Source organism: Taudactylus pleione, unplaced genomic scaffold (genome assembly GCF_031769625.1).
Source record: "Taudactylus pleione unplaced genomic scaffold, aTauple2 ptg001598l, whole genome shotgun sequence".
Lineage (NCBI taxonomy): Eukaryota > Metazoa > Chordata > Amphibia > Anura > Myobatrachidae > Taudactylus > Taudactylus pleione.
Genome location: NW_028285995.1, coordinates 466,719 through 494,154, shown reverse-complemented (window position 1 = coordinate 494,154; position 27,436 = coordinate 466,719). Strand labels below are relative to the sequence as shown.

Here is a 27,436-nt window from a genome sequence, read left to right as displayed (position 1 = left end):
GTGAGAAAATGGCGCCGACGCGGGTACCTTATATAGGATCCAAAACCCGCGAGACTCGGAAGGCGGGATGATTAAGTTTTGCCTCGATTTCAGATCCGAGTCAGGCGGGAAAAGTCGAGCCTGACTCGGATCGGACTTGGATCGGATGGCTCGGGGGGGTTCGGATTTCAGAAATCCGAACCCGCTCACCCCTAGTACACACTATACGATGTGAACAGAATATGGTTAGGATACCAATACCTGTCGGTGTGTATCCTAGCCTACCCTACCCTGCCCCTTCCTTCCTGGTGCCTAAACCTAACCTCTCCCTCCCCGCACCCTAAACTTTACCATAGTGCCTAACCCTGACCCTTCCTCTAGTGCCTAACCCTAACCATCCCCCTAACCCTGCTACTTACCTTCGGGATGCCGTCCGGTCAGGATGCTGGCGCCGGGATTCTGATAGGTATCGGGAGTTCGGTGCAAGCATTCTGAGCGTCTGAATCTCTGCGGTCAGTATTATGCCCGCATCCCGAATACATATCTGATTAGGATCAAAGACAGAGGGGCCTATTCATCATTACAAAAAATTCTGTGGAGGTAATTAGGTTTAGAACTGGCATGGAGTTCTACCTAATTACAGGAGGTAATCATCATTCCTCCTCTCCATAACTATCTATTCCGAAAAGCTGCCATTTTTGCGATGACAGCTTTCCGGGAAATAAATACTTTTCCCTGCCTGCTCTAACTTACTGCAGCTGCAATCAGTGCTGCGCATGCGCTGTTACATCCGTAAAAGCAGCGCATGCGCAGCACTGCCTACAGCTGCGGTAATTCTCTGTCCCACCCAACCCCCCGTTCTCTGCCTCCAGCCCCCCCCCCCCGTCACCCACTTCCCTGGCCACTGCAGCTGCCTGCGGCTACTGCTCTGACACTGTGTTCTTCCAGCAGAACACAGTAGAGTTAAGAAAAAAAAAAAAAACTGTGTCAGAGCAGCAGCCGCTGCCAGAGGAGGGACAAGGGAGGAGGACCTGCCCAGATGAAGGCAGGTAAGTATCACCCGCTATACGCCACCTGCAGTGGCAAACGCAGGATTTCTAGATGGGGGGTTTCCAAATGAATGATTTTAGAGTGAGTGTGGCCAGTCCATGAAGATGGCATAATTACCACTTATCCAGCTTTTATATGCATCATACAAAGTGTATTGTGTGTCATAATTCCAGCATATACAAGCGATCACAGTAAGCCATCAGATGCGGCAGTAGAGCCATCCTGCCAGAGCTGAATGTTTTTATATTAGATATACCATTCCAGAGCATGGGAGCAAGTCCAGGAGTCTGGGGGAGCAGCAGTATAACCTAACACTGCCCTGGACATATATGTACATATTGGGATCTATAGCAGCATATCCCTAACAGTGCATGTTTTCCAGATCTTCAGTTGGTACACAGGTGTATTTATTACTGACTGACACATGTTAAAAGATCCCCAGGTGATGCTAATTATGTCTTTTGTGATACTGTGAAGAACATGCAGGACTCCTAAAATTCTATTACATTACTACTTCTATTGTGGTCATGGTGTTGGCTGGGGAGGGGGGTTTCCAGGCAGACGGAAACCCCCCCTGCATTTGCCTATGACCTCAGAGTGGCGTATAGTAGCATCATCAAATTCCGAAAATACATAATTTTCGGAATTTGATGAATAGCCTAATTTCCATATCCCCATACTAATGTACTAATGTATGGGGAGTGTGGAAATTAACGCAGGAGGACTTAACCAGGAGATATCAGTGATATCTCCTGTGTTTACTGTGTTCATGAGTACTAAAATAATGGTAATCAAGGAAAATGTTCTTTAAAACCGTTATTTTAGTGTCGCTGAATAGGCCCCTCAATCTGTCCATTGGGTGGCTGTGAAACGGTTTTAATTTAGCTAAAGTATCTGCTGCAGTCCCCCCTTGTTACATCCTGGGGATAGTTAGATTTTATGGGGCTGTTTTCAGGGGGGGAAGAATATAAAGATTTTGCCCGTAAATCGGCTTCACAGCATATAATCCAGGTAAGTTAATAATTGATTTCCTGTTCATAAATTCATTGTTCACTAGTACTTACAGTGTTTGTATTGAGATGGAAACCTACCGAATATATAAAAGTTATTACAGTTATAAAAATGACTTTCACAATTGCTTAAATTCCTTGACTAACAGCCACAGAATGCCCACTAACAGAGTGATAGGAGTATCCCCACTAAAAGAGTGATGTGAGTATCCCCACTGACAGAGTGATGGGAGTATCCCCACTGACAGAGTGATGGGAGTATCCCCACTGACAGAGTGATGTGAGCATTCCCACTAACAGAGTGATGTGAGTATCCCCACTGACAGAGTGATGGGACTATCTCCACTGACAGAGTGATGGGAGTATCCCCACTAACAGAGTGATGTGAGCATTCCCACTGACAGAGTGATGGGAGTATCCCCACTGACAGAGTAATGGGAGTATCCCCATTACAGAGTGATGGGACTATCTCCACTGACAGAGTGATGGGACTATCTCCACTGACAGAGTGATGGGAGTATCCCCACTGACAGAGTGATGTGAGCATCCCCACTGACAGAGTGATGTGAGTATCCCCACTGACAAGAGTGATGGGAGTATCCCCACTGACAAGAGTGATGGGAGTATCCCCACTGACAAGAGTGATGGGAGTATCCCCACTGACAGAGTGATGGGAGTATCCCCACTGACAGAGTTATGGGAGCATCCCCACTGACAGAGTGATGTGAGCATCCCCACTGACAGAGTGATGTGAGTATCCCCACTGACAGAGTGATGTGAGTATCCCCACTGACGGAGTGATGTGAGTATCCCCACTGACAAGAGTGATGGGAGTATCCCCACTGACAAGAGTGATGGGAGTATCCCCACTGACAAGAGTGATGGGAGTATCCCCACTGACAGAGTGATGGGAGTATCCCCACTGACAGAGTGATGGGAGTATCCCCACTGACAGAGTGATGGGAGTATCGCCACTGACAGAGTGATGGGAGTATCCCCACTGACAGAGTGATGGAAGTATCCCCACTGACAGTTGCTGGTTGAAGGTGGAGATTTTCACTTAGTGGAATAGAGGGGTCTATTTACTAAGCCTTGGATGGAGATAAAGTGAACAGAGATAAAGTACCAGCTAACCAGCTCCTAACTGACATATCACAGGCTGTGTTTGGAAAATGACAGTTAGGAGCTAATTGGTTGGTACTTTATCTCCGAACACTTTTTATCTCCATCCAAGGCTTAGTAATTAGGCTGCTAAGTTTCTGTAACTATTATTCAATCAGTGTTTTAGGCGGGTTGGGTATGAAATACCGGCATCCCAACAGGGGTCTGGTAAGTATGCTACCACTCCCCCCTAACCCTCCCCACTTGCACCCTAATAGTAACCCTCCCCATTAGTGCCTAAACCTAACCCTCCACGTTAGTAGTACCTAAACAACCCCCCTTGGTGTCTGAACCCAACTGTCCCACCTTAGTGCCTAACCCAGTGTTGGCTAACCTTGACACTCCAGCTGTTATGGAACTATATATCCCAGCATGCCCTGCCACAGTTTTAGCATGCCCTAATAGCAAAACTGTAGCAGTGCATGCTGGGTTATGTAACAGCTGGAGTGTCAAGGTTAGCCAACACTGGCCTAACCCTAACCTCCCCCTAGTGGTGCCTAACCCTAACCTCCCCCTAGTGGTGCCTAACCCTAACCCCCCCAGTGGTGCCTAACCATAACCTCCCCCTCAGAGCTTAACTCTAACCCCCCTGTGATGTCTAAACCTAACCCTCCGCGTGGGCTGACAATTATGGTGCCTTGCTATACTTATGATCGGGATGGCGGCAGTCGGGATTCCGGCGTCTGTATCTAAACAGGCGTCAGGATTTCGACACCTTATGTTTAGTCCCGCTTCGGGATCCCGATGCAGGGATTTCAACAGCCAGCTTCCTATCCACTGGCACCCTCTACTGTCACACCTGAAGTGATCGCCTAGTAGCGCAGACACTGCCTATAAAATGATCCTGCATTCCTATTGGCTGACATGTTGGCATGTTTTAGCTGCAAAGTGGCATCTAGGCTACAGTGAGCTAATAGAAATCCCTCTTGTGTGGGTGCCTAGTAAAAGGGACATGTCATTAAATATACTCTGAGTCTTTTCCAGTTTGAAAGTATATCACGTACATATTCAAAGGAATTGTACCGTAGCTTTATAAGCTGTACAAATAGGGGCTGATTTAGGGGTCAGGGTGTTGCTAGGCACAACAGTAATGGCCGCCCCCTCTGCCCAATTTTATTTTTTCAATTGTTTGGTTGAGAGCTGTTGTTTGATGTTTGGCAATTTAATATAATAATATTAATATTAATAATAATAATATTAATAATAAATAAGCCATGAACTGACATTTAATGTTATTTTTAATTACAGTATGTGTATACATATTTACTAAGTAGGGCAGCTTACAAGGGCAGTCTGTGCATGTCCTACCCGTTTTACCACTCCACCCAAGATGGCGTATGGTGCAGTACAGGGTATATATTTTGTAGTTATTGCTAAATTTTGAACTGACAGTATTAAAGCATCCAAATGCCTCTACACATGTACCTCATGTGCCTATTGGGAATTCACCACTGTGTATGTTTTACAACTGGTAATTGTATTGCCTTGGGTAACATGATCTTTCCTAATGGCCAAGTGGGACAAACCTCCAATGAACTCACCCTTTATGTCTCTCCCCAGGTCCTCTCTCACAATCTTTGCACTTTGCTGAATGTCCCACACGATCCGGTGGCCTTGGAGGAGCATTTCAGAGATGACGATGAAGGTCCAGTGTCTAACCAGGGATATATGCCTTACCTCAACAAATTCATCCTGGATAAGGTAATATCCTCCACAAGAACTGACGCAGCTCTCATTTCTTATCACTTGGAACCATGGTGATACTTGAAACTGGAAAACAATACCATTGCACTTTCCATTCTTGAGTGTGGCCAAACCTAGCGTAATGTCTGGAATAGTTGTGTCTCACGCACCGCCGGTTATCGCATCTGTCTGATATTGTTTTGCTCCTCTGTGCTTGTGTTTTGACCCATGCCTGTTTGACTTCTGCCTGCCGATTGCCTGACCTTGGATACTATTTGACTAATCTGTTTGCCATTATTCAGACCATAAATTGTATCATGGCCGCTCTTTTTGGCGGCTGCTGCTGCTTTCTCACCCTTTTCTATCTTTGGGATCTATTTACTAAGCAGTGATAAGAGACAGAGTGAAAAGTGATAAGGTGCCAGCCAATCAGCTGCCAACTGTCATTTTTCAAACACAGCATGTGTGATGGCAGTTGGGAGCTGATTGGCTGGTACCTTATCACTTTTCACTCTGTCTCCTAACACTGCTTAGTAAATAGACCCCTTTATCTCTAAACTCCTAGCTGCCTGCTCTGACTGTTGGCCTGTCAGTGGTTTATTTTATATGCCGCCAGCCCAGACTCTGTTCATTGTCACTGTTTGGCCTTATATCCACACACTGGGCCTCATTCAGAGAGGTAAGCAAACCAGTTGGGGGGAGCTGGAGTGACACGCGGGGAACTGAAACCAAAAAAGATGAGGGGAAGCTAAAATGAAAACTGAATTTTAAGGGCGCACTCGAAGGCTGGGAGTCTGGATGAGCATCTAATGGAGTGTTGAAGGGCATTCTAGAGGATGGGAGCAACCTGGGAGAATTCCCGAATGCGAGAGTGGGAAATGGTGAACAGGAAGAAGGTAACGTTCAGTGGCAAACGCAGGATTTCCAGAGAGGGGTTTCCAAAGGCTTCATTTTAGAGTGAGTGTGGCCTGTCAATGAAGAGGGCAGAATTAGTACTTAACCAGCTTTAATAAGCGTCATACAAAGTGTATTGTGTGCAATAATTCCAGCATATACAGGACTAGTGATCACAGTAACCCATTCGATGCGTCAGTAAGCCATCTTGACTAAGCTGAATGTATTTATTTTGGATGTGAGCACCATTCCAGACTATTGGAGCAAGTCCGGGAGCCTGGAGGAGCAGCAGAAGAACCTAGCACTGCCCTGGACATACTGTATCTGTACATATTGGGCTCTATAGCAGTGCATCTCTAATAGTGCCTGTTTTCCAGATTTTCTAGTTGGTGCACAGGTTATTTGTTACTGGCTGATACATGTTAAAAGAACCACATGCGGTGCTAATTATTTCATTTGTGATACTGAGAAGAACATGTAGCACTAGTATCAATCTATTATATTACTATTTCTATTGTGGTCATGGTGTGGGCTGGGGAGGGGGGTTTCCAGGCAGATGGAAACCCCCCCTGCATTTGCCTATGACGTTGGTCACGTTCCCCGTTACTAGGGACTGATATAGTCTGACCAAGCATGTGAGGGTATGGCTATACCTTATTGTGAATACTGGGGCCCTCTGGAAAGACTGCAAGCCTCTTAGACAAGCCAAGGTCCCGCTCCCTCCCCACCCCTGAGGTAGAGAATCGTCTTCTGGAGAATGGTCAAGCATAGCAGGAGGTCATGGGCGCACATTCAGTATTGGTAGTCAGGAATGAAGTAGGGGACCTGCATTAGCAGCTATCTCAACTTCCAGAGGGACCTCTGTTATTCGGCAATTTCCTGGTGCATTCTCATGGATTTTACAACTGACTCCCTATTATCTGGAGATTTGTATGTCTACTGTCAACAAAAGAAAATTGCAACGGCAATCAGCGTGTGTTGGGCAACTTTGCGCTTATAATCACAAACTATTATATTCATATATACAGTATAAACATGTAATCGCTGGATTCAATGCAATTTAGCAAAATCAGAGGTCCCCCCCCCTTACTAAGTTTATCAGTTCTAAAATTATTTTCACTTGAAGCTCAAGTAATAACAGCCATCTGCCCCACAGCAAAACACAAACCAGGGCAATCTACAGAGTGACATTATTGCCAATGAAAACATTTGAAAACTACATTTATAACAGTCACCCATTTCGTCCCAGCTTTACAACAAATAATCTGATATTTTCTTTACCTTAGCAAAGAGAATGTTCCTAGAATGTAAGCTCTTACGAGCAGGGCCCTCTACCCCCTTGTGCTTCTCCTTACTTTACTTTCATCTACTTCTTACTCCCAACTAGGGCACCTAACACTTGGTTGCTTAAGCTCTGTTGCTTTTTAGGGTGTTATGGTCGCTAATGTAGCAATGTATATTATCCATGTCCTTGTCCTGCATTGTATTGTATTGTATTGTATTGTATTGTATTGTACATAGTCGCTGGTATGTACATATGTTTATGTACTTTGTAAGACGCTGTGGAACACTTGTGGCACCATATAAATAAATAATAATAATAATAATAATAATAATAATAATAATAATAATAATAATTCTGGCTTGTGGTGCACCCAAAAGGACCCAATATGCAAACATTCTAGAAAGATGAACTGTTTCTCCTCCATTCACTTTGGCCAAAGGTTTCTTATGTTTTCCATAGTAGTTTTTTCTTTTGTCTTCCAATCTCTTGAAGTGTATCAGTAGTAACTACATAATAAGCATCAATGCTATAAATTTGTCAGGACAAATTCACTGCACAATGGGCCTGATTCAGAGCCGTTCATAAGCGGCCGCTCGTTCGCTCCGAGCGATTTTCGCACAACTGCGCATGCGTATGAGTTGTAATACGCATGCGCAAACTAGTCATTGCGGTCGGAAATTGTGTGCTGGCAAAATAGCGAATGCCTGCTAATTTGAGTGACAGGATGAGGCGTTTGTGGGTGGTAACAGGGGAAGGTGCTTGAAAACGGGGAGTGGAGATCCGAACGCAGGCGTGCCAGACGGTCAAAACGGGCGTTTTAAGGATGTGCATAATTAACAAAGCAGCGTCACCGACCACGTCACTTGGTTGTCTTTTAGCCTGAACTGTTCGCATGATTGCGGTAGGAAAATGCTACCACAAGCACTGCGAGCAGTTCATACGCCGTTCGATGTACTCGATTAATCTAATAAATAGCGGAGATGACATAGGATGCGAGCGGCCAGGGGGCGTTTTTTAAAAAATAGCGAGCGCATGTTTCGTTCGCTCATTCAGACATTGAGGCGTCAACAGACCGCAAAGAGCAAGCGCTCTATTTAAATATCCGGCCCCTTTTTTCTGAACGAGCGAGCGCAAATAGCGTCCGGCTCTGAATCAGGCCCAAAGTGAGTTCATCCTAGTGACATGGTGATGTTTGGACAAAACCTCCACCTGTGATATATATATATTTAGGGAAACATTGACCAGAATGGGTGGAACCGCCGCACTGCAATCTCTGGGGAGGTGACATTAGGTTAAACAAATGATGCAGTTTTGCTCCCCATTGTCGTGTAATGTGAGCTGATCCTTATCCCAATTTGTATTGAATTTCTCGCCATGACCTGTACAATGGCTGTGTCAGGGGCAAACGCAGGATTTTTACAGGAGGGTTTTCACACATACATAAATTTATACTGTGTATGTATGTGTATATATTTTTATTTTTATATATATATATCTATATATATATATAGATATATATATATACACACACATACATACATACATATACTGTATATACACACACATACATATGTCACACATACCTTACACACACATACTGTATATATATATATATATATATATATATATAATATATACACACACATACATGTCATACCTTATACACACACATCTATTGTATGTCACACATGCATTACACACACACTTGTCTTGCATCAGCTGCTGGCACTATGTCATTAGGCCCCTCCCCCTAGCGACAAAAATGCTGCGATTCGTGGGTCAAAAGGGAGCGGGCGGAGCCAAACGATGTAATTATAATGGAATCACGTCATATTGGCTCCGCCTCCTCCTGATTGACTCGTGAATCACTGCATGTTGCCGTGAGGGGCAGGGCTTAAGAAGATGGTGCCTACTCTCCAGTCTATGGGGGGGGGGTTCTGGGGCACTCAGACCCCCCCCTGCATGCGCTAGTGTGTGTGGATGCTGCAGGTAAAAGGGCAGCACGGATGGTGCATTGGTTAATATTACTGTCTCGCATCACTGAGGTCATTCACTTAATTCCCGGTCATGGTTCATCTGTGTGGAGTTTATATGTCCTCCTAAGTGTTCTACGGGTACTCCTGTGTCCTCCCACACACCAAAAACATACTGGTAGGTTAACTGGGTTCTGCCGGAGACTTTACCCTAGTGTGTATGTGTGTGTCTATGTGATAGGGGATATACGGGGTGATATACTAAGTCGTGGATGGAGAGAAAGTACCAATCAATCTGCTCCTGTCATTCTTCAAACACAGCCTGTAAAGTGACAGGAGCTGATTGGTTGGTACTTTATCTCGGTCCACTTTATCTCTCTCCAAGGTTTAGTACATAGATCCCAGGGGCGTTCTATAATGGGTGCAGGGTGTGCGGTGCACACGGGTCCCTGGGTCCAGTGGGGGCCCACACCACACACCCTGCACCCATATTTTCTAATGCTTACCTCTCCGAAGTCCCATCTTGGCTGTAGCAGCCCTGCGCAAAACGCCTGGAAAATGGCCACCGCAGCCATTTTCCCACCATTTTGCGCATGCGCAGTGGGGAAATCGCCGGGAAAAATGCCCAGAATCTACTGCAGTGGTAAGTCTGCTGCCAGCCGCCTGGGCGAAGCACATGGGACCCCTCCTCTCTTAATACCCTTGATAGACCCTGTAGATTGTAAGCTCCACGGGGGCTGTGAAAGACTGAAATACTCTCTGTAAAACATAACATGTGTATGCTATATAAATAGCCATTAGTGATAAAATAAGATACGTGGATTGAATATAAAGAGAAAGCTTAAACTTAATACAGCTCTATACTGGGGCCTGGGCCGTTCAACTGGTGACCTTCGAAGTAAACCTCTATAATCTGTGGCTGCCAACCACTGAACATACTCTTGCTAACAATTTGTAACAGTTTAACTGATATCTTTATTTCTGATAGATTATTTATTTAATTCTAAAATGCATCAAAGAGGGGCATTTGTAACATCAGTAGTTAAAAAGTATCCGGTGACTGAGGAATAACCTCAAACCATTTTTTATTCTTTTTTTACAACCTACAAAGATATAAAGGGGTCTATTTACTAAGCAGTGTTAGGAGACAGAGGGCCTGATTCAGACCCGCTCGCGAGCGCTCGCAAGCTGGTCGATGTTGGGGCAGTGTGCATGCGCACGACGGACCCGGCTTCGTCGTGCGCATACGCGAGACCCGGATAGCGACGGGCAAGTTGTCGCTATGGGTCTCGCTACAAAGGGGGCGTGCTGTCGATGGTGAGTGACAGCACGCCCCCTTTGGTGGGTGTGCCGGGGGCGTGGCTGGCCAGACGGAGGCGTTCTCATGGGAACGCCTACCGTCTGGGGCCGGCCCCACTGACATCACTAGTGATGTCAGTGGGAGTGCTTTTGGCTCTGATAGAGCCAAAAGCACTCTAGGGCTTGCGGCAGACGAGACCCTACCACAAGGGTCTCGTCGCAAGCAAGATGGTCGCGATGGTCTTGACCATCGCGACCATCTTTTTGGCCACTCGCTATAGCTGTGGGTGGTCACCCACAGCTATGCGAGCGGTCAGGAGGCCGCTCTAAAAAATGAGAGGGAGGGCGCTGATTCAGAGCGAGTGCTCTGAAAGAGCGTCCGGCTCTGAATCAGGCCCAGAGTGAAAAGTGATAAGGTGCCAGCCAATCAGCTCCCAACTGTCATTTTTCAAACACAGCCTGTGAGATGGCAGTTAAGAGCTGATTGGCTGGCACCTTATCACTTTTCACTCTGGTGTCTATTTACTAAGCAGTGTTAGGAGACAAACAGGGGAATTCAATATGAAACGTAAACTTCGCCGTCTATGCATGTCGAAGTTTTCGCCGCACATCGGAGCTTTTGCCGGCGAAAAAGTATCGTGCGCGCCCCCGATTATACCCCTATTCAATATGAAATCGGTAAAAACGGCACCCGGCGAATGTGAAATCAGCAAAAACGTTGCTGATTTTTGGGGAAATGACCCTAACACCCCCAAAAAGATGCCCTGACATGGGGGATCACTGTGGATACCGCCGTTTAGCCCTGCTGAAGGTTTTTGGGCTCTTTAAACGGGTTCAATAGCTGCTATTTTGGGGATTTGGGAAGGTGGTGAAGAATAGTATTTAGAAGTGTTTTTTGCAGAAAATAAGTAGTCCCAGCAAATTTTGGGTACTTGAAAATGGGGGTGACCATATTTTAAAGTTGCTAAAGTGAAGTTTTAAAAAACGTGAAAAATCCACCTGCGCAAACACCTGCAATGGAAAAAACACCTGTGGCATACTTGGGCACCCTCCTAGATTGTAGTTCGCTAATTTTTTATTTTGTGCCCCCCAATTTTTTTTTTCACCCCCAAAATGAAAATGCTTTTTTGGGGTCTTCTGAGGTATTTTTTTTTTATTTTTTGACACAGTTTACCTTTGGGGGACTGTCTGAAGGTTGCAAGGTGGTTTCCGAAATGTTGCACCCCAAAACCCCGATTACGCACGTTTTTTCGCCACCCATTCCTTGGTGATACTTTTTCGCAGGGTCGAATGCAATATACTTTTCGCACCGGCGAAAAGTTTTCAAATTGAATATGGTGTAAAAGTAAAAGCGGCGAAAATGACGTCATCCGAGTGAAAACATCGCAGAAACTGCGTTTTCGCTCCATATTGAATACCCCTAATAGTGTTTTACGGGATACATGCTTCTTGTTTGCCTTCACAATGTCGACATGCAGGATGTGTGCCCTGGAATGTTGGACCGGGAGAGTGACAAGACCACCGCATACTGTTTCTAATGGTTGTCAGTAAATTTACTGATGGTTGGTAAACGTGTCCTTAGATGCTACCACACAAAGTATATTGGACGTCGTCCTGTAAATTTGGGTAAGGGTCCCACAATGCAAACATTGGCCCTCATTCAGAGCCGCTCGCTAGCGGCAGTACGCTCGTTCCGAGCGATGTTTGCACATCTACGCATGCGCGAACCAGTCAGTGCGGCCGAAAATCGTTTGTACGCTATATAGCGAGTGCCTGCTATTTTCAGTGACAGAATGAGGCGTATGTGGGTGATAACAGGGGAAGGTGCTTGAAAACGGGGGAGTGGAATTCGGACGCAGGCGTGCTTAAAGGTCAAAACGGGCGTTTTAAGGGAGTGCATAATTAATACAGCAGCGTCATTGACCACGTCACTTGTTTTTTTTTAACTCAGAACTGCTCGCAAAATAGCGGTTGAAAAAACCAACCACAAGAATAGCGAGCAGTTCATACGCTGTACGATGTACTCGATTAATCTAATAAATAGCGGACATGACGTATGGTGCGAGCGGCCAGGGGGCGTTTTTATCAAATAAACGAGCGTATGTTTTGCTCGCTCGTTCAGACTTAGAGGTGTGAACAGACTGCAATTTGCGAACGGATCATTTGAATAGCCACCCCTTGTTTTTGAACGAACGACCGCAAATAGCGAATGGCTCTGAATCAGACCCATAGTTTTCTGGTTCCCCACTAAATAGCAAAGTGGGGGCCAAACCCTGAGCATGCATGGTCCAGTACTTGTGCCCACTACATGTGTGCCGACTCAGTTGGTGACTTCCGAATGGGCCCCTCACCTCTGGGTCGTGTAGTGGCCTCCCTGTCCCTGATGTGGTCGGTCTTTCTCCACATGAATAGGCGGCAGATCATAGAAAACTTATTACTTATTAGTCTTATTTCAGGCTCTCTGATGAGAAACCAGAAAACATGTCAATCATATATATCTCTGTATCAGGGGCGTATCTATAATGGGTGCAGGGTGTGTCGTGCACACCAGGGCCAGATTAACAATGGGGTGGATGGAGCTACAGCTCCAGGCCTCACATAAAAATAGGCCCTTTGTCATGACAACATGATGTTGACTGGCCATCTGCTCTCCACACAGTCGGCCATAAATCATAAGTAGAAAAATTGTATTTCTATTTACCTCACAAAATGAAGCATTTTTTTCTTTAATATATTTAGGGAGACACTGGGGCTGAGAGTATAGGGGGGTACACGCCCACATGGCACTGGCCACACCCACACAGCACTGGTCACACCTCCTCTCTTCTCATAATAGGCCCTTGGTCATTTTCAGCTCCAGGCCCATGTGGCCCTCAATCCGGCCCTGGTGCACACGGGCCCCCGGGTCCGGGGGGGCCCGCACCGCCCACCCTGCATGCATATTACTTAAAACTCACCTCTCTGTGGTCCCGCGCCGGGTATCAACGCTGTACAAAAAGCCGGAAAAATGTCAGCCGCGGCCATTTCTCCGGCGTTTTGCGCATCCGCAGTAGACTCCGGGCACACCCTAGTGCTCCGGTGGCTGGCCAGACGCATTAGTCAGCTGCCGGGAATAGAGGAGGGGGCTCTGGACGAGGAATGCACACTGGTCCCCTCCTCTCTAAAGACGCCCCTGCTCTGTATATAATTATTTTTTGATAATTTATATACATACAAAGAAAGTCTCACTTGTATCACACATCGCATCCACAAATAAATCTCAATTTTATCCCAGGAGCTTGTCATAGGCGGTTATTTCCCATGCCGTGTTGTGGGAGTAAGAAGTGACGTTACCACCTTCAGGTGACTTTATTTTATTATCTTGCACATAGATAAACGCTATTCCACTGTTCACGCAGATGAGTGATTATCGGTGGTATGCGCACGTGTCACAGCCTCATTGCACTGCAAATGAATTGCGCTCAATGTGAGGATTCTCTTACAATTGATTGACCTGAAGAGATCGTTTTCTGGGTGGTTACCAGGAGGACCAGCCAAAACGTGGGTGTGTCGGGGCTCTTTCACGGGTCGCGTACGCAGAGAACAAAGCTCCAGCATCTCAATTACGGCGGCCATTTTGAGTGACCACAGACTAACTCGAGGAGTCAATGTTTTTAGGATCGGGGTCCAGTGCTGCGTTTGTGTACGCAGTCGCGGGCAGCTGCGAACGCTCTGGTGGGCGTCTCAATGCAAAATCCTCCGGCTGATGCATTAGCGTATTTTAGCAATTGCTAAGCAACAAAATTTGCAAATGCGTTTGCATTAGCGCACGGCTCTGGCTTCCTGGAATCTTTACTAGTATGCTTTTATTTCACCAGACAGGGCTGTTCCTATTTAATAGCTCTGACCATGAATTCAGCGTCCCGTCATCTTGTATCCATGGTTAGTCCTGTGCTCACCAAATACGGAAATGATGGATCAGTTGGAAATTAATTATAGTGATGCACATAAATCCTCCAGCCCCCCATTTCTTCTACCCCAGCCATAACTTTCTGTTACTTGTCAGTAAGGAACCGTAACACAAGGATGAGCCGGGACTATATTCTGCATGTACACACAGACATCTCTGGCGCAGCGCCCAGGTCATGATAGAGGAAAGTGATCATTATAAAAACTCCTCACCCCCTGGTCTGATAATTGAGGCACAAGGAATGTATGTGCAGGAATACAAAGAGGGCAGTCAGCAGGGATATATACTGTATGTCTGTGTGTGTATTCATTATTTTATGTTAAAAATCACAGAGGGGGGAAGCGGATATGCCCAGTCTTGCTGGAGGGGCCTGGTGGGGGTCTTACCTCACAGCAGCCCAGCACATGCTGCTGTATGCTGGGCTGCAGTGGGAGACTGTACGAGGCTGCAGCAGTCTCCTATGCCTGGGGAGGGGAGGGGGCAATGACACTAATCGCGCCACCCTCCCTGGCTTTGCGCCAGCGCCTTTTTAGAAATAAATAAATATATATATATATATATATATATATCCTATGGGTGCGTGGCCATGCCTCCCACAATTAGGCCACACCCCATTCCACGGCCCAGCTCGTCTCTCAGCGCCCCTGGGCACCAGGCAACATGTAATGTGTTCACCATTCATTCATGTCTTGAATTCAGAAGTGTGCAGAATATATTACTGCAAAGCTAAATTGTTCAGGAGTAGCACAGTCACATGACTCTGTTCAAGTCACATGACACTGTTCACAATCACATGACGATAGATGCATGCTTTCTTTTTCCAATGTGTCGCTTGAGGTGCCAGGTTTCCAGATCATCCTGTCTCATGTGACTCCCTCTCAACACACCCTGGATTAAAGGAACATTTCAAGTTCATTCATTAAAGGCTTGGTACGTCTCCCCCCCCACCCCCGAAAGAACTACTTGATATGTAGGATGAGGACCCGGAAAGGACAGTGGGCCTGATTCAGTCCCACTCGCTAGATGTGGCTGCTCGCTCCCAGTGTATGGAAATTCAGCTAAGTGACGTCAAGGCAGGAGATCGTACGGCAAGACTATGTCTTGGCTAGCGATCACTTTGTGTTTATAGACGCCCACCAGCCTGTCTTTAGCCGCCCACTAGCGTACGTCATCCCCAGGAAGTATATACAACCATTGGTACATCGAGTTCCATCGAATCTGACCGCAGCGCTTATGGTTGACTGTACCCTATCGCAAGCACTGCGAGCACTTCAGTGTATTATTCAACCAGGTGACGTGTACTATGATGCTGCCTGTTAATTATGCATGCCCCAGAAACGGCGTTAAAACACTCTGGCACGCCTGCGTCCGCAACTCCATTCCCCCGTTACTACTGGCCTGCCCCTGTTACCACCCACAAACGGCCTCTCCTGTCACTCATTCCACTGGGCTGTCTCTGCAGGGCGAACGACCACATTCCGATCGCTCGTACTAGTTTGCGCACGCGCACTGCGAACTACATGCATGCGCACATTAGCGAACATCATCTGCAACGAGTGGCCACTTGCTAGCGAGCGGGTCTGAATCAGGCCCAGTGTTCTGATGTCCTAGGGATTGTAGCGTCTGTGGGGTCTATTCATGAAGTTGTGGAAAGCCCTGCTTAACTGAAAACAGGGCTTTTCACTGCTTCATTCAGTTCATGAAGCCGGTTACCGTTGAGAAGTTCATGACTTCTCCAGCATCGCCCCTGCTCCATGGCTGGATGGCTTCCCCCATAGAGAAGTATGGGGAGAGCGATTCATAGAAGAACGGAAAGCTCATCTTACAGCATACAGATTCACCATTGTAGCATGGCGTAATCTGTACTACGAAACGAAAAGAGCAGCGGAAGATGAATACTTCCCTGCTCCCAGCCTGTCACAAGGCACTTGCTCCTCCCCCTTTAGACCAACGTCCTTTGTAGCAGGTCTGACGTGACCTGCTTATCTCAGGTGTATGCGCAGTGGGAAGAAGACATATCGGGCTCTCGATGCAAGTCGCAGGACTGCGGAGAGATAAGTATAACTACATATGGGGGCAGGGTGTGCGGTGTGGGGCTCCTATCTATTAGACATACTCCATTGAGGACAGTATAAAATATATAGATTAATCTATGCTGCATACACACAGGACGATTTTCCTGAAAGATAACGATATCGTTCAACGATAAATCGTTCATATTTATGCAGTGAACGATCGACCAACGATGCACGTTCCAGCATGAACGATAACGATATCTTTCGTCGTCCATGCATGCAGGCCAACTTGTATAATATCGTCAACTTTGCCTGTTCAGAGATGTGGCAGGATGAGCCGCTGAAAGATCTTTGAACGATATCTTTGAAAGACATCTTTCAAGCCATTGGTGGTACAGATCGTATCGTGTATATGCAAGTTTGTTAAAATTTTTGTAAAACTTTAAATGTTGTCCCATTATGTCAACAATTTAAATCCCTACAGTCCAGGTGTAAGCGTGCACTTCCGTTAGATCTATTAATTGTACTTTACATCCCTTTTATTTCCCGGATTTTCAGTTTTACTCGAGGGAAAATAATTGTATTGCTGTACGTACATAACACTGGACAAATCTTTTATAAAACACTCCAGATCTCTCTCTCTCTCTTTTTTTGAAAGTCACAGACTATTTTCATAAAGATTCCCTTGTGGAACTGACTGTAAAAGATTATCATCTGTAGAGACGGGATATAGTCAATATCCCGGCAAAGGGGATGTCGGCACTTAGAATACCGACGCCGGAATGCCGACACATGACAGAATCCCGGTGCCGGCTTCCCGAAGGCACCGGGATGGGTTAGGTTTAGGGAGGGGGAGGTTAGGTTTAGCAACCGGGAAGGGAGGATTTGGGTTAGGGGTAGAAGGATAGGATACCTACCGACAGGTGTCGGTATCCTAACTCTGTCAGGATGCCGACGTTGGGATTTTGACCGACGGGATCCCGAGCGTCGGCATCCCGTACCCAACCTGTAGAGACATATTTCACAAATAAGTGTCGCTTAGGGAGGGATCAACCTTTTTTTTTATTATTATTCTGAGGGTCCCCCCCCCAAAAAAAACATGCTAAAAAAAAGCCTAAAACCGACCGGTTTCATGATTTGTTTCTTATATCGTCTGTACAACAATCATTATTTTTTGGACCACAGAGCTGCCTAATGCCAATAGGAACAGGTCTGGAACCAAGCAACACAGGCATATTTACACCATAGGCAAATTTACAATGGGATAAGGGTATGTGGTCCTACAGGCCCTGCGCCGGTAATTCTGCACCCATAGTATACTTACTAGTAGCAGCAATCGGATCCCTCCCCCGCAGCGGCACCATTTTCTTAGTGACCTCTTCGGGTAGATGGCGCAACGCAGTGAAAGGAAAGAGCAGTGACTCGCCAGCCGGCACAAGGTAAGATGTGGGGTTTAGGGGGACCCCATCACTCAAATGCGGGGGAGCCCTGCAGATGGGCCCCCTCAGGCATTAATACGCCGCTGCACAGGACCCTGCAAAGTTTAAAGGATGGAGGATCCGGAGCTTCCCAACTTGAACTATTATCATTGCTCCGCTTGTTGCTGGATTTGGTACAGTTCCAATATTTATATTGGACTACGCCATTTATTTTATTTATATTGATGTTGACTATGTTTTATGTGTGTTATTAAATTACGCTATAAAGATAACGCACTGTGCGGCTCATTTATTCTGGTTTTGGGCACACGGAGAAGCTGCTAATGGGGTATCTCCGTTGGATTGCTGTGCCGATAATTGTTCTCTAAGGGGCCTATTCATCATCACTTAGGAGCCTATTCATCATTACTAAAAAAATCGATGGAGGTAATTAGGTTTAGAACTTGCATGAAGTTCTACCTAATTACCGGAGGAATCCATCATTCCTCCTATCCATCAGTATCTATTCCGAAAAGCTGTCATTTTTGCGATGACAGCTTTTCAGAAAATAGATACTTTTCCGTGCCTACTGTAACTTACCGTTACGTTGACAGAAGCTGCGCATGCACAGAACTGATTACAGCTGCGGTAATTTAGCTGTAATCAGCTGTATGGGGAATGTGGAAATTAACGCAGACGGACTTAGGGGCCTATTCATTAAACGTAAAAATTCAATGGAGATAATTAGCTTTAGAACTCTCATGGAGTTCTAGCTAATTATAGGTGGAATTCATCATTCCACCTCTCCATAAGTATCTATTCCGAAAAGCTGTCATTTTTGCGATGACAGCTTTTCGGGAAATAGATACTTTTCCCTCTCTACACTACCTTATGGCGTCTGGAAACAGTGCTGCGCATGCGCTGTTACATCTGTAAAACCAGCGCATGCGCAGCACTGCCTACAGATGCGGTAAGTTTCGTACCCCCCCCCGACCCCCCCCACCCCCCTCCGCTCACCTTCCCCCCCCCCCCCGACTTACCTGTCCGCGCAGCAGCCTCCGGCTCCGTCCTGCTGGTCTGTCATGTGGTTTCCCAGCAGACCACATGACAGATTAGAAAAAAAAAAAAAAAAATTTTTCTTTTTCTAAACTTTCTTGTGCTCTGCTGGGGAGCACACATGACAGACCAGCCTCCGGAGCCTGAGGACGGAGCAGAGCGCCGGAGGGACTCGTCGGGGGAGCTGCACATGCTGATACAGGTTAGTGGATTCTGCTATTCGCCACCTCACAGTGGCGAATAGTAACTGCATCAAATTCCGAAAATTTATAATTTTCGGAATTTGATGAATTCCATAATTTCCACATCCCCATACTAATGTACGGGGAGTGTGGAAATTAACGCAGGGGGACTTAGCAAGGAGATATCTTTGATATCTCCTGTGTTAAGGGGTCTATTCATCAACACTAAAATAACGTTTTTAAGGACATTTTCCTTAAATAACGTTATTTTGGTATTCATGAACAGACTTAACACAGGAGATATCACAGATATCTCCTTGCTAAGTCCCCCTGCGTTAATTTCCACACTCCCCAAACATTAGTACATTAGTATGGGGATGTGGAAATTATGGTATTCATCAAATTCCGAAAATTATAAATTTTCGGAATTTGATGCAGTTACTATTCGCCACTGTGAGGCAGGGCCAGATTAACAATGGGGCGGATGGAGCTCCAGCTCCAGGCCTCCACATAAAAATAGGCCCATTGTCATGACAACATGATGTTGACTGGCCATCTGCTCTCCACACGGTCAGCCATAAATCATAAGTAGTAAAATTGTATTTCTATTTACCTCACAAAATTAAGCATTTTTTTCTTTTACATATTTGGGGAAACATTGGGTATAGGGGTGTACATGCCCACATGGCACTGGCCACACCCTCACAGCACTGGTCACGTCTCCTCTGCTTCTCATAATAGGCCCTTGGTCATTTTCAGCTCCAGGCCCATGTGGCCCTCAATCCGGCCCTGCTGTGAGGTGGCGAATAGCAGAATCCACTAACCTGTATCAGCGTGTGCAGGTCCCCCGACGAGTCCCTCCGGCGCTCTGCTCCGTCCTCAGGCTCCGGAGGCTGGACTGTCATGTGTGCTCCCCAGCAGAGCACAAGAAACTTTAGAAAAAGAAAAATTTTTTTTTTTTATTTCTAATCTGTCATGTGGTCTGCTGGGAAACCACATGACAGACCAGCAGGACGGAGCCGGAGGCTGCTGCACGGACAGGTAAGTCGGGGGGGTGGGGGGGAAGGTGAGCGGAGGGGGGGTGGGGGGGAGTCGGGGGGGGGTACGAAACTTACCGCATCTGTAGGCAGTGCTGTGCATGCGCTGGTTTTACAGATGTAACAGCGCATGCGCAGCACTGTTTCCAGACGCGATAAGGTAGTGTAGAGAGGGAAAAGTATCTATTTCCCGAAAAGCTGTCATCGCAAAAATGACAGCTTTTCGGAATAGATACTTATGGAGAGGTGGAATGATGAATTCCACCTATAATTAGCTAGAACTCCATGAGAGTTCTAAAGCTAATTATCTCCATTGAATTTTTACGTTTAATGAATAGGCCCCTCAGTCTGTTCATGAATACCAAAATAACGTTATTTAAGGAAAATGTCCTTAAAAACGTTATTTTAGTGTTGATGAATAGGCCCCTTAACCAGGAGATATCAGTGATATCTCCTGTGTTAAGTGTGTTAATGAATACTAAAAAAAACGGTAATTAAGGAAAATGTCCTTTACAGTCGTTATTTTATTGTTGATGAATAGACCCCTATATTTCTACAAAATCAGGTAAAAATGGACGTTTTCACCTGCAATTGTAGAAATGAAGTTTTCGGGCCATTCATCAAGAGGATGCTTACAGGAGTGGCCTGCTCAGGGTTGCCTACCCTCCCGATTTGGGCGGGAGCCTCCCGATAATCGGGTGCAGCTCCCGCCCCCCCGGAAAGGCAGGCAAGCCTCCCGCCGATCCCCCGACATCCCCCCGCAATTTACACCTAACCCCCCGCTGCAAGGGCAGCCAGTGACGCAATTCGCGTCATTTTGGCCCCGCCTCCTGCCTCACAATGCCTGTATTATCGGCATTGTGTAGTGGGGGCGGGGCCAAAATGACGCGATCGCGTGACCCCGCCCCTGTGATGCCTACAAATGCCAGGCACCTGCCGGACACGCCCCCTTTTGGCCACGCCCCCCACTGCCCTGCCGATCTGGCTGCTCCCCCCCGGAAGGAGCAGCCAGAAAGTCGGCAACTATGGGCCTGCTGTTCCCATACACTAGTATGAGGACCGTATTCATCAAGCTGACTGCTGGAGCATTCGCCATCTTCAGATGGTGAGTGCTCCCGCAACCCACTCCTTCCCTATGGGAGGGTGTCCCGGGTAGCGAAGGGGTTCCTTTCAGATCCTTCTGCCACTGTCCGGTGGACGCCGGGGCTCTTGTGCGCATGTGTGACCTGTAGGTCACGCAGGCGCACTTGTTACACTGCTCCGAAAGGAGCAGTGAAAAGTTCCATGGAGACAGCTGATTTTTCGGATCAGCAGTTTCCGTGCCAGAGAAACGATTAAATGCTCCGGCGCTCGCGGCGAGTTCAAATGTTAATTATCGGGGTCCATTTGGCACACGATAATTAACAAGAAGAATAGAGCCCTAAATCTCTAGCACACTCAGGGGTAAATTTACTAAAGTGCAGGTTTATAGAAGTGTAGTTGTTGCCCGTAGCAACCAACCAATCAGATTCTAGCTATTATCTTCTAGAAGGTGCTAGATAAATGATAAGTAGAATCTGATTGGTTGCTATGGGAAACAACACTTTAGTAAATATACCCCTCAAAATCAATATTTAAGTAAGCGTATCACCTTTACCCTGAAAGTTTTGAGAAATAGTTTATATTATTCTTGTCCATCCAGTTGATTTTTGTCAGATTCTCAAAGACTGTATCACCCTATGGACCTGATTCAGACCCGCTCGCTAGATGCGTATGCAAAGTTGTCAAGGCAGGGGATCGCACGACAAGGCATTAGTATGCCCACTATGTCTTAGCGTGCGATCACATTGTGTATGCAGACGCCCACTAGCCTGTCTTAAGACGCCCACTAATGTACGTCATCTCCAGGAAGAGTATGCAACCATCGGTAACATCGAGTACCATCAGAAGCGATCGTAGCACTTGTGGTTGACCCTGCCACAAACACTGCGATCGCTTCAGTGTGTAATTAAGCCAAGTAGCGTGTACTATGACGCTGCCTCTTAATTATGCACACTTCTGAAACGGCGTTAAGACGCCAAGGCCCGCCTGCGTTCGCACCTCCACTCCTCCGTTTATAGCGGCCAGCCCCTGTCAGCACCCACAAATGGCTTCCCCTGTCACTCATTCTGCCGGGCTGTCTATGCGCAGCGAGCGAACGCTTCCTGATCGCTCGCACTAGTTCACGTGCGCATGCTCAGAATGCAAACAATCGGCTAGCTGCGTGCGAACGCATCCTAGCGAGCGGGTCTGAATCAGGCCCTATGTTCGTTCTGTTTTGTTCTGTATTCTATGTAATAGACCAATTCACTGGACCCAACTGTCCTATGGGAAGAGAAAGTATTATTTCATAACTGCTTAAGTTTGTCTCTGAGTACTGCATTAACTTTGTATTGTTATCTTTTGCATCTTTATGGGTAGAACCTAGTGTTTGAGCGGCTTAAAATACTTTTTAGTTTGCCCCAATCTGTATACCACTAAGGGGCCTATTCATCATTACTAAACATTCCCTGGAGGTAATTAGGTTTAGAACTTGCATGGAGTTCTACCTAATTACCGGAGGAATTCATCATTCCTCCTCCCTATAACTATCTATTCCGAAAAGCTGTCATTTTTGCGATGACAGCTTTTCAGGAAATAGATAGTTATCCCTGTCTACACTAACTTACCGCAGCTGGAAACAGCGCTGCGCATGCGCTGTTAAATTCGTTAATCCAGCGCATGCGCAGCACTGCCTACACATGCGGTAAGTTTGTCCCCCCCCTCCGCTCACCTGATGCTCACCTCCCCCCCCACCTTCAGCACTTACCTGTCCGCCCAGCAGCCTCTGGCTCCGTCCCGCTGGTCTGTCACATGGTCTCCCAGCAGACCACAGTACAGATTAGAAAAAAAATATATATTTTTTTCTAGTCTTTATTGTGTTCTGCTGGGAGAACACAGTGTCCGACCAGCCTCCGGAGCCAGAGGACGCACCAGACCGCCGGAGGAAGACGCCGGGGGACCTGTCCAACTGGAAGCAGGTACGTATCACCTGCTATTCGCCACCTCACAGTGGCGGATAGTACCTCCATCAAATTCCGAAAATACATAATTTTCGGAATTTGATGAATACCATAATTTATATCCCCATACTAATGTACTAATGTATGGGGAGTGTAGAAATTAACGCAGGGGGAGCTTAGCAAGGAGATATCAGTGATATCTCCTGTGCTAAGTGGCTTTGTGAATACTAAAATAACGTTATTTAAGGAAAATGTCCTTAAAAACGTTAATTTAGTGTTGATGAATAGGCCCCTTAGTTTTATATATTCATACAGTATCTATGCAGACATTTACCCCATCTAAGAGGGGATTTATACACAATGTTACTGTTTTTACCCAAACGCTCAACTAATTTGACCCCATACAGTTTGCCGCCCTCTTTCCACAATCATGCCATGCACTATCCACCTCCCTCTCCTCGTCCATAACCTCAACTCTCTTCTGCTCAATTCCCTCCCCTGATTCACATGCAGACCCCTTTCTTCCCCTATGCAAATCATTGCCTGTGCTGTATGTGATGCAGGGGGCATCGGGTCTCATTGCCCCCTTGTGTGCTACGGTCCTGATTAGGAAATCACTATTCTTCACTGTTATTGTGTAAAGACAATCTATCACCATCACTTGTTAGAAGACAGCTATGAGGAAGCACCTCTGTTGTTTGTATTCTACAGATAACGTATATCAGTTTTACGGTTTTAATGTGAAACTCAATTGTGCTGCTGCTGCAAATTGCTGTCTCTGGTTTGTGGCTGTCAGTCAAAGTACAGCCATGGCCAAAAGTTTTGAGAATGACACACGTATTGGTTTTCACAAAGTTTGCTGCTTCAGGGGCCTTTTCATCAAACTATAAATGGCCCGGTAACCATGCGGAAAGGCTAGTTTCCGCATTTCTAAGTTACCGGGCCATTCATTATTAGGGGTCCAACAGGACCCCCCCAGTACTCAGCAAACTCTGAAAAACTGAAAGTTTTCGGAGTTTGCTGCCGAGAACAAGAGCCATCTTCAGACGGCGCTTGTTGTCGGATCCCCGAGTTCCGGGGATGCGAAGACGGATCCCAGCGGATCCCTTCGCCCCCGCCTCCTCACTCCCTCCTGGCGCTATGCGAGGTCACGCATCCGTTGCCAGGACGACAGGGAGAAGGTAAGTAACGCAGCTACATGTGTAGCTGCGACACTTTCAACGGGGACAACTGCTTTTCGGAGCAGTTGTCCCCTCACCGGAGCAATGATGAATTGCTCCGGTGTCCGGCTTCCCCTGCTGCGTATCCCTCGCAGCGAGTTCTAAACTTCATCATCGGAGGCCCCTCTGTGTTTTTAGACCTTTAAGTCAGATGTTACTATGGTATACTGAAGTAAAATTACAAGCATTTCATAAGTGTCAAAGGGGCCTATTCATCATTACTAAAAATGATCTGGAGGTAATTAGGTTTAGAACTTGCATGAAGTTCTACCTAATTACCGGAGGAACTCATCATTCCTCCTCTCCATAAGTATCTATTCCGAAAAGCTGTCATTTTTGCGATGACAACTTTTTGGGAAATAGATACTTTTCCCTGCCTGCTCTAACCTACCGACCAGGGAGTGCCGGACTGAGCCGGAGGAGGACCTGCCCAGCTGAAGACAGGTATCACTCGCTATACGCCACCTGAGAGTGGCGTAGAACAACACCATCAAATTCCGAAAATACATAATTTTCGGAATTTGATGAATAGCCTAATTTCCATATCCCCATACTAATGTACTAATGTATGGGGAGTGTGGAAATTAACGCAGGCGGACTTAACCAGGATATATCAGTGATAGCTCCTGTGTTAAGTGTGTTCATGAATACTAAAAAAAACGGTAATTAAAGAAAATCTCCTTAAAACCGTTATTTTAGTGCTGATGAATAGGTCCCAAAGGCTTTTATTTACAATTACAGTAAGTTTAGGCAAAGAGTAAATATTTGCAGTGTTTACCCTTCTTTCTCAAGACCTCTGCAATTCGCCCTGGCATGCTGTCAATCAACTTCTGGGCCACATACTGGCTGATGGCCGCCCATTCTTGCCTAATCAATGCTTGGAGTTTGTCAGAATTTGTGGGTTTTTGTTTGTCCACCCGCCTCCTGAGGATTGATGACAAGTTATCAATGGGATGAAGGTCAGTAAAGCATCCTGAGACCATTCATGTGTGGGGTTGCTTCTCAGCCAAGGGAGTGGGCTCACTCACAATTTTAACTAAGAACACAGCCATGAATAAAGAATGGTACCAAAACATCCTCCGAAGAGCAACTTCTCCCATCCATCCAAGAACAGTTTGGTGATGAACAATGCCTTCTCCAGCATGATGGAGCACCTTGTCATAAGGCAAAAGTGATAACTAAGTGGCTCGGGGAACAAAACATTGAAATGTTGGGTCCATGGCCAGGAAACTCCCCAGACCTTAATCCCATTGATAACTTGTGGTCAATCCTCAGGAGGCGGGTGGACAAACAAAAACCCACAAATTCTGACAAACTCCAAGCACTGATTAGGCAAAAATGGGCGGCCATCAGTCAGTATGTGGCCCAGAATTTGATTCATAGCATGCCAGGGCGAATTGCAAGGTCTTGAACTGTGATTCTCCTCTTGACTGCGACTCCCACCTCTTGTCGTAACTGGGTCTCATGTAGCTGGATCCCGACTGGGTTCACTGGGTTCACATTTCTAAAAGAAAACGAAATCACAGTACACAATGGAAACAAGTTACAGTTAATGGCCGGATAGAGCAGATCTGAATTACCCAAGGGGATTGGAGGCGGGGGGGGGGGGGGGGGCAGAGCCATGATGATGCATTTTTGTGGTGTCATGCCCTCCCCATCCCCCGCACTGCCCACCAATGGCGCGCCATGCCTGCCGCTGTGCTGAACTGGCTTCCCCTCCCGGATTGTGAATTTGCTCCCATTCAAACCCCATGTTTAGCTCCCTAGTTGCAAGTCACCTATCTGACTAAAATAAATAAATAAAATACATGGATTGTGAACATTTTGTGCACATGCAAAAAGCAACTTGAGGCAAAAAAAAAAAAGTAAATCGTGTATCTGTCTGACTCTGTATAAGGCCCTAAATATTCACCTCCAAGGGCTGTATGTACTAAACAGCGGGTTAGACCTGAAAATTTATACGACCCTAACATTCAGTGTAAACCTGCCACATGGTAAATATAGCCCCATGTGCCTGCAGCTCTAAATAAAAATGTAAAGTTAGGGGACAGTGTCAGCGAGGCTCGCTCTGCGCAGCCTCTGGCTGCAGCCCTGAAACAGCTGGGGACTAGGACACAGGGGCTCTCTCCCCGGAGGCCTGACCTCCGACATGTGCTGCTGCTCATGTACGGCTAGACTGCGCGTCTTCCACCTGTGGCGTCCTATGTGTTTGACGTGCCCCCGAGCTACTCCTCTCTACAGAAAACAGTCCCTCATATAGACCACAGTACCCTATATCACCAACACTGTGTACAGGGAGAATCCTGCTATAAGCCTACAGGGTGTATGTTCCCATACCACCCGGTGCACTACAATGCCCAGCATACCCTATACGCTCCAGGCTGACACACCATCTGTTTAATCCATTGTCCTACTCTACCTGGTTAATAAACCAACGACCTGGTTGAGCCGTCATCTGTGTGGACTAACCTCCATTTGCACACCCACTGCGCACCCATAGCTCCAGCAGTTCTGCATACTCTGCCAAATGCTACCAAAGGTGGACTAAGCATTTGTACCATGTCGGAAAGTCTCATGAAGCAAGAAATGCGTGAGTGTGACTGACTGTTGTGCAAGACTCTTGTAGCGACACCATGAGTATTGCGTTTACAAATCGTGTTCCTCCCCATTAAATCTTCATAGCCTTTTTTCCTCCATTTATCTGGTAAACTTCCCAGAATATACCTTTGGTTGCTGCAAACCCAGACAGCCGGGTTGCCATGACAATATCCTTGTTAGGTTGTTGTGCACATCTCCTGGCTTTTTCCAAGAATCCCTCCTTTACAAGGAGCATTCAGATGTCTGCCAGGATGCTGAAGAAAATTCTTCTGTGACTCCTTGACACAGATGCAAATGAATTATTTATCTTACGGGAAGGAAATGAGCTGTGGTAACAGTGGGGTCATTGTGAGAGGGGGGACCGTGGCCCAAGGCCCAGATTAACAACTTCACTTCAGGTTGTGTATTGCAGAGAGAGGGAAATACTCCCATATTCCTGCATCCTCCCCTTACTCGCTGTGATCCTGGTGTTTGCCCCTCAGTAGTCAAATGTCTTGTACACAACCGGCGGTAAACTCTTCAAAGAAACACAAAAAAATGTCCTTTTATTTAATCTTCGGACCGGTTCATCGGGTACTAAATCCCCCTCATAGGAGAAAATCCGGGC

At 46.5% G+C, this 27,436-nt stretch overlaps 1 protein-coding gene across 1 annotated transcript in view; it reads left to right on the top strand.

Moving 5' to 3' along the window:
• SWAP70 (switching B cell complex subunit SWAP70) overlaps nucleotides 1-27,436 on the top strand; it is a 146,305-nt gene that overhangs the window by 44,872 nt on the left and 73,997 nt on the right. Inside the window, exon 2 of the mRNA XM_088464160.1 lies at nucleotides 4,761-4,901. Within this exon, the coding sequence (XP_088320286.1) occupies nucleotides 4,761-4,901 (141 nt within the window). The remainder of the gene's footprint in view (nucleotides 1-4,760; nucleotides 4,902-27,436) is intronic.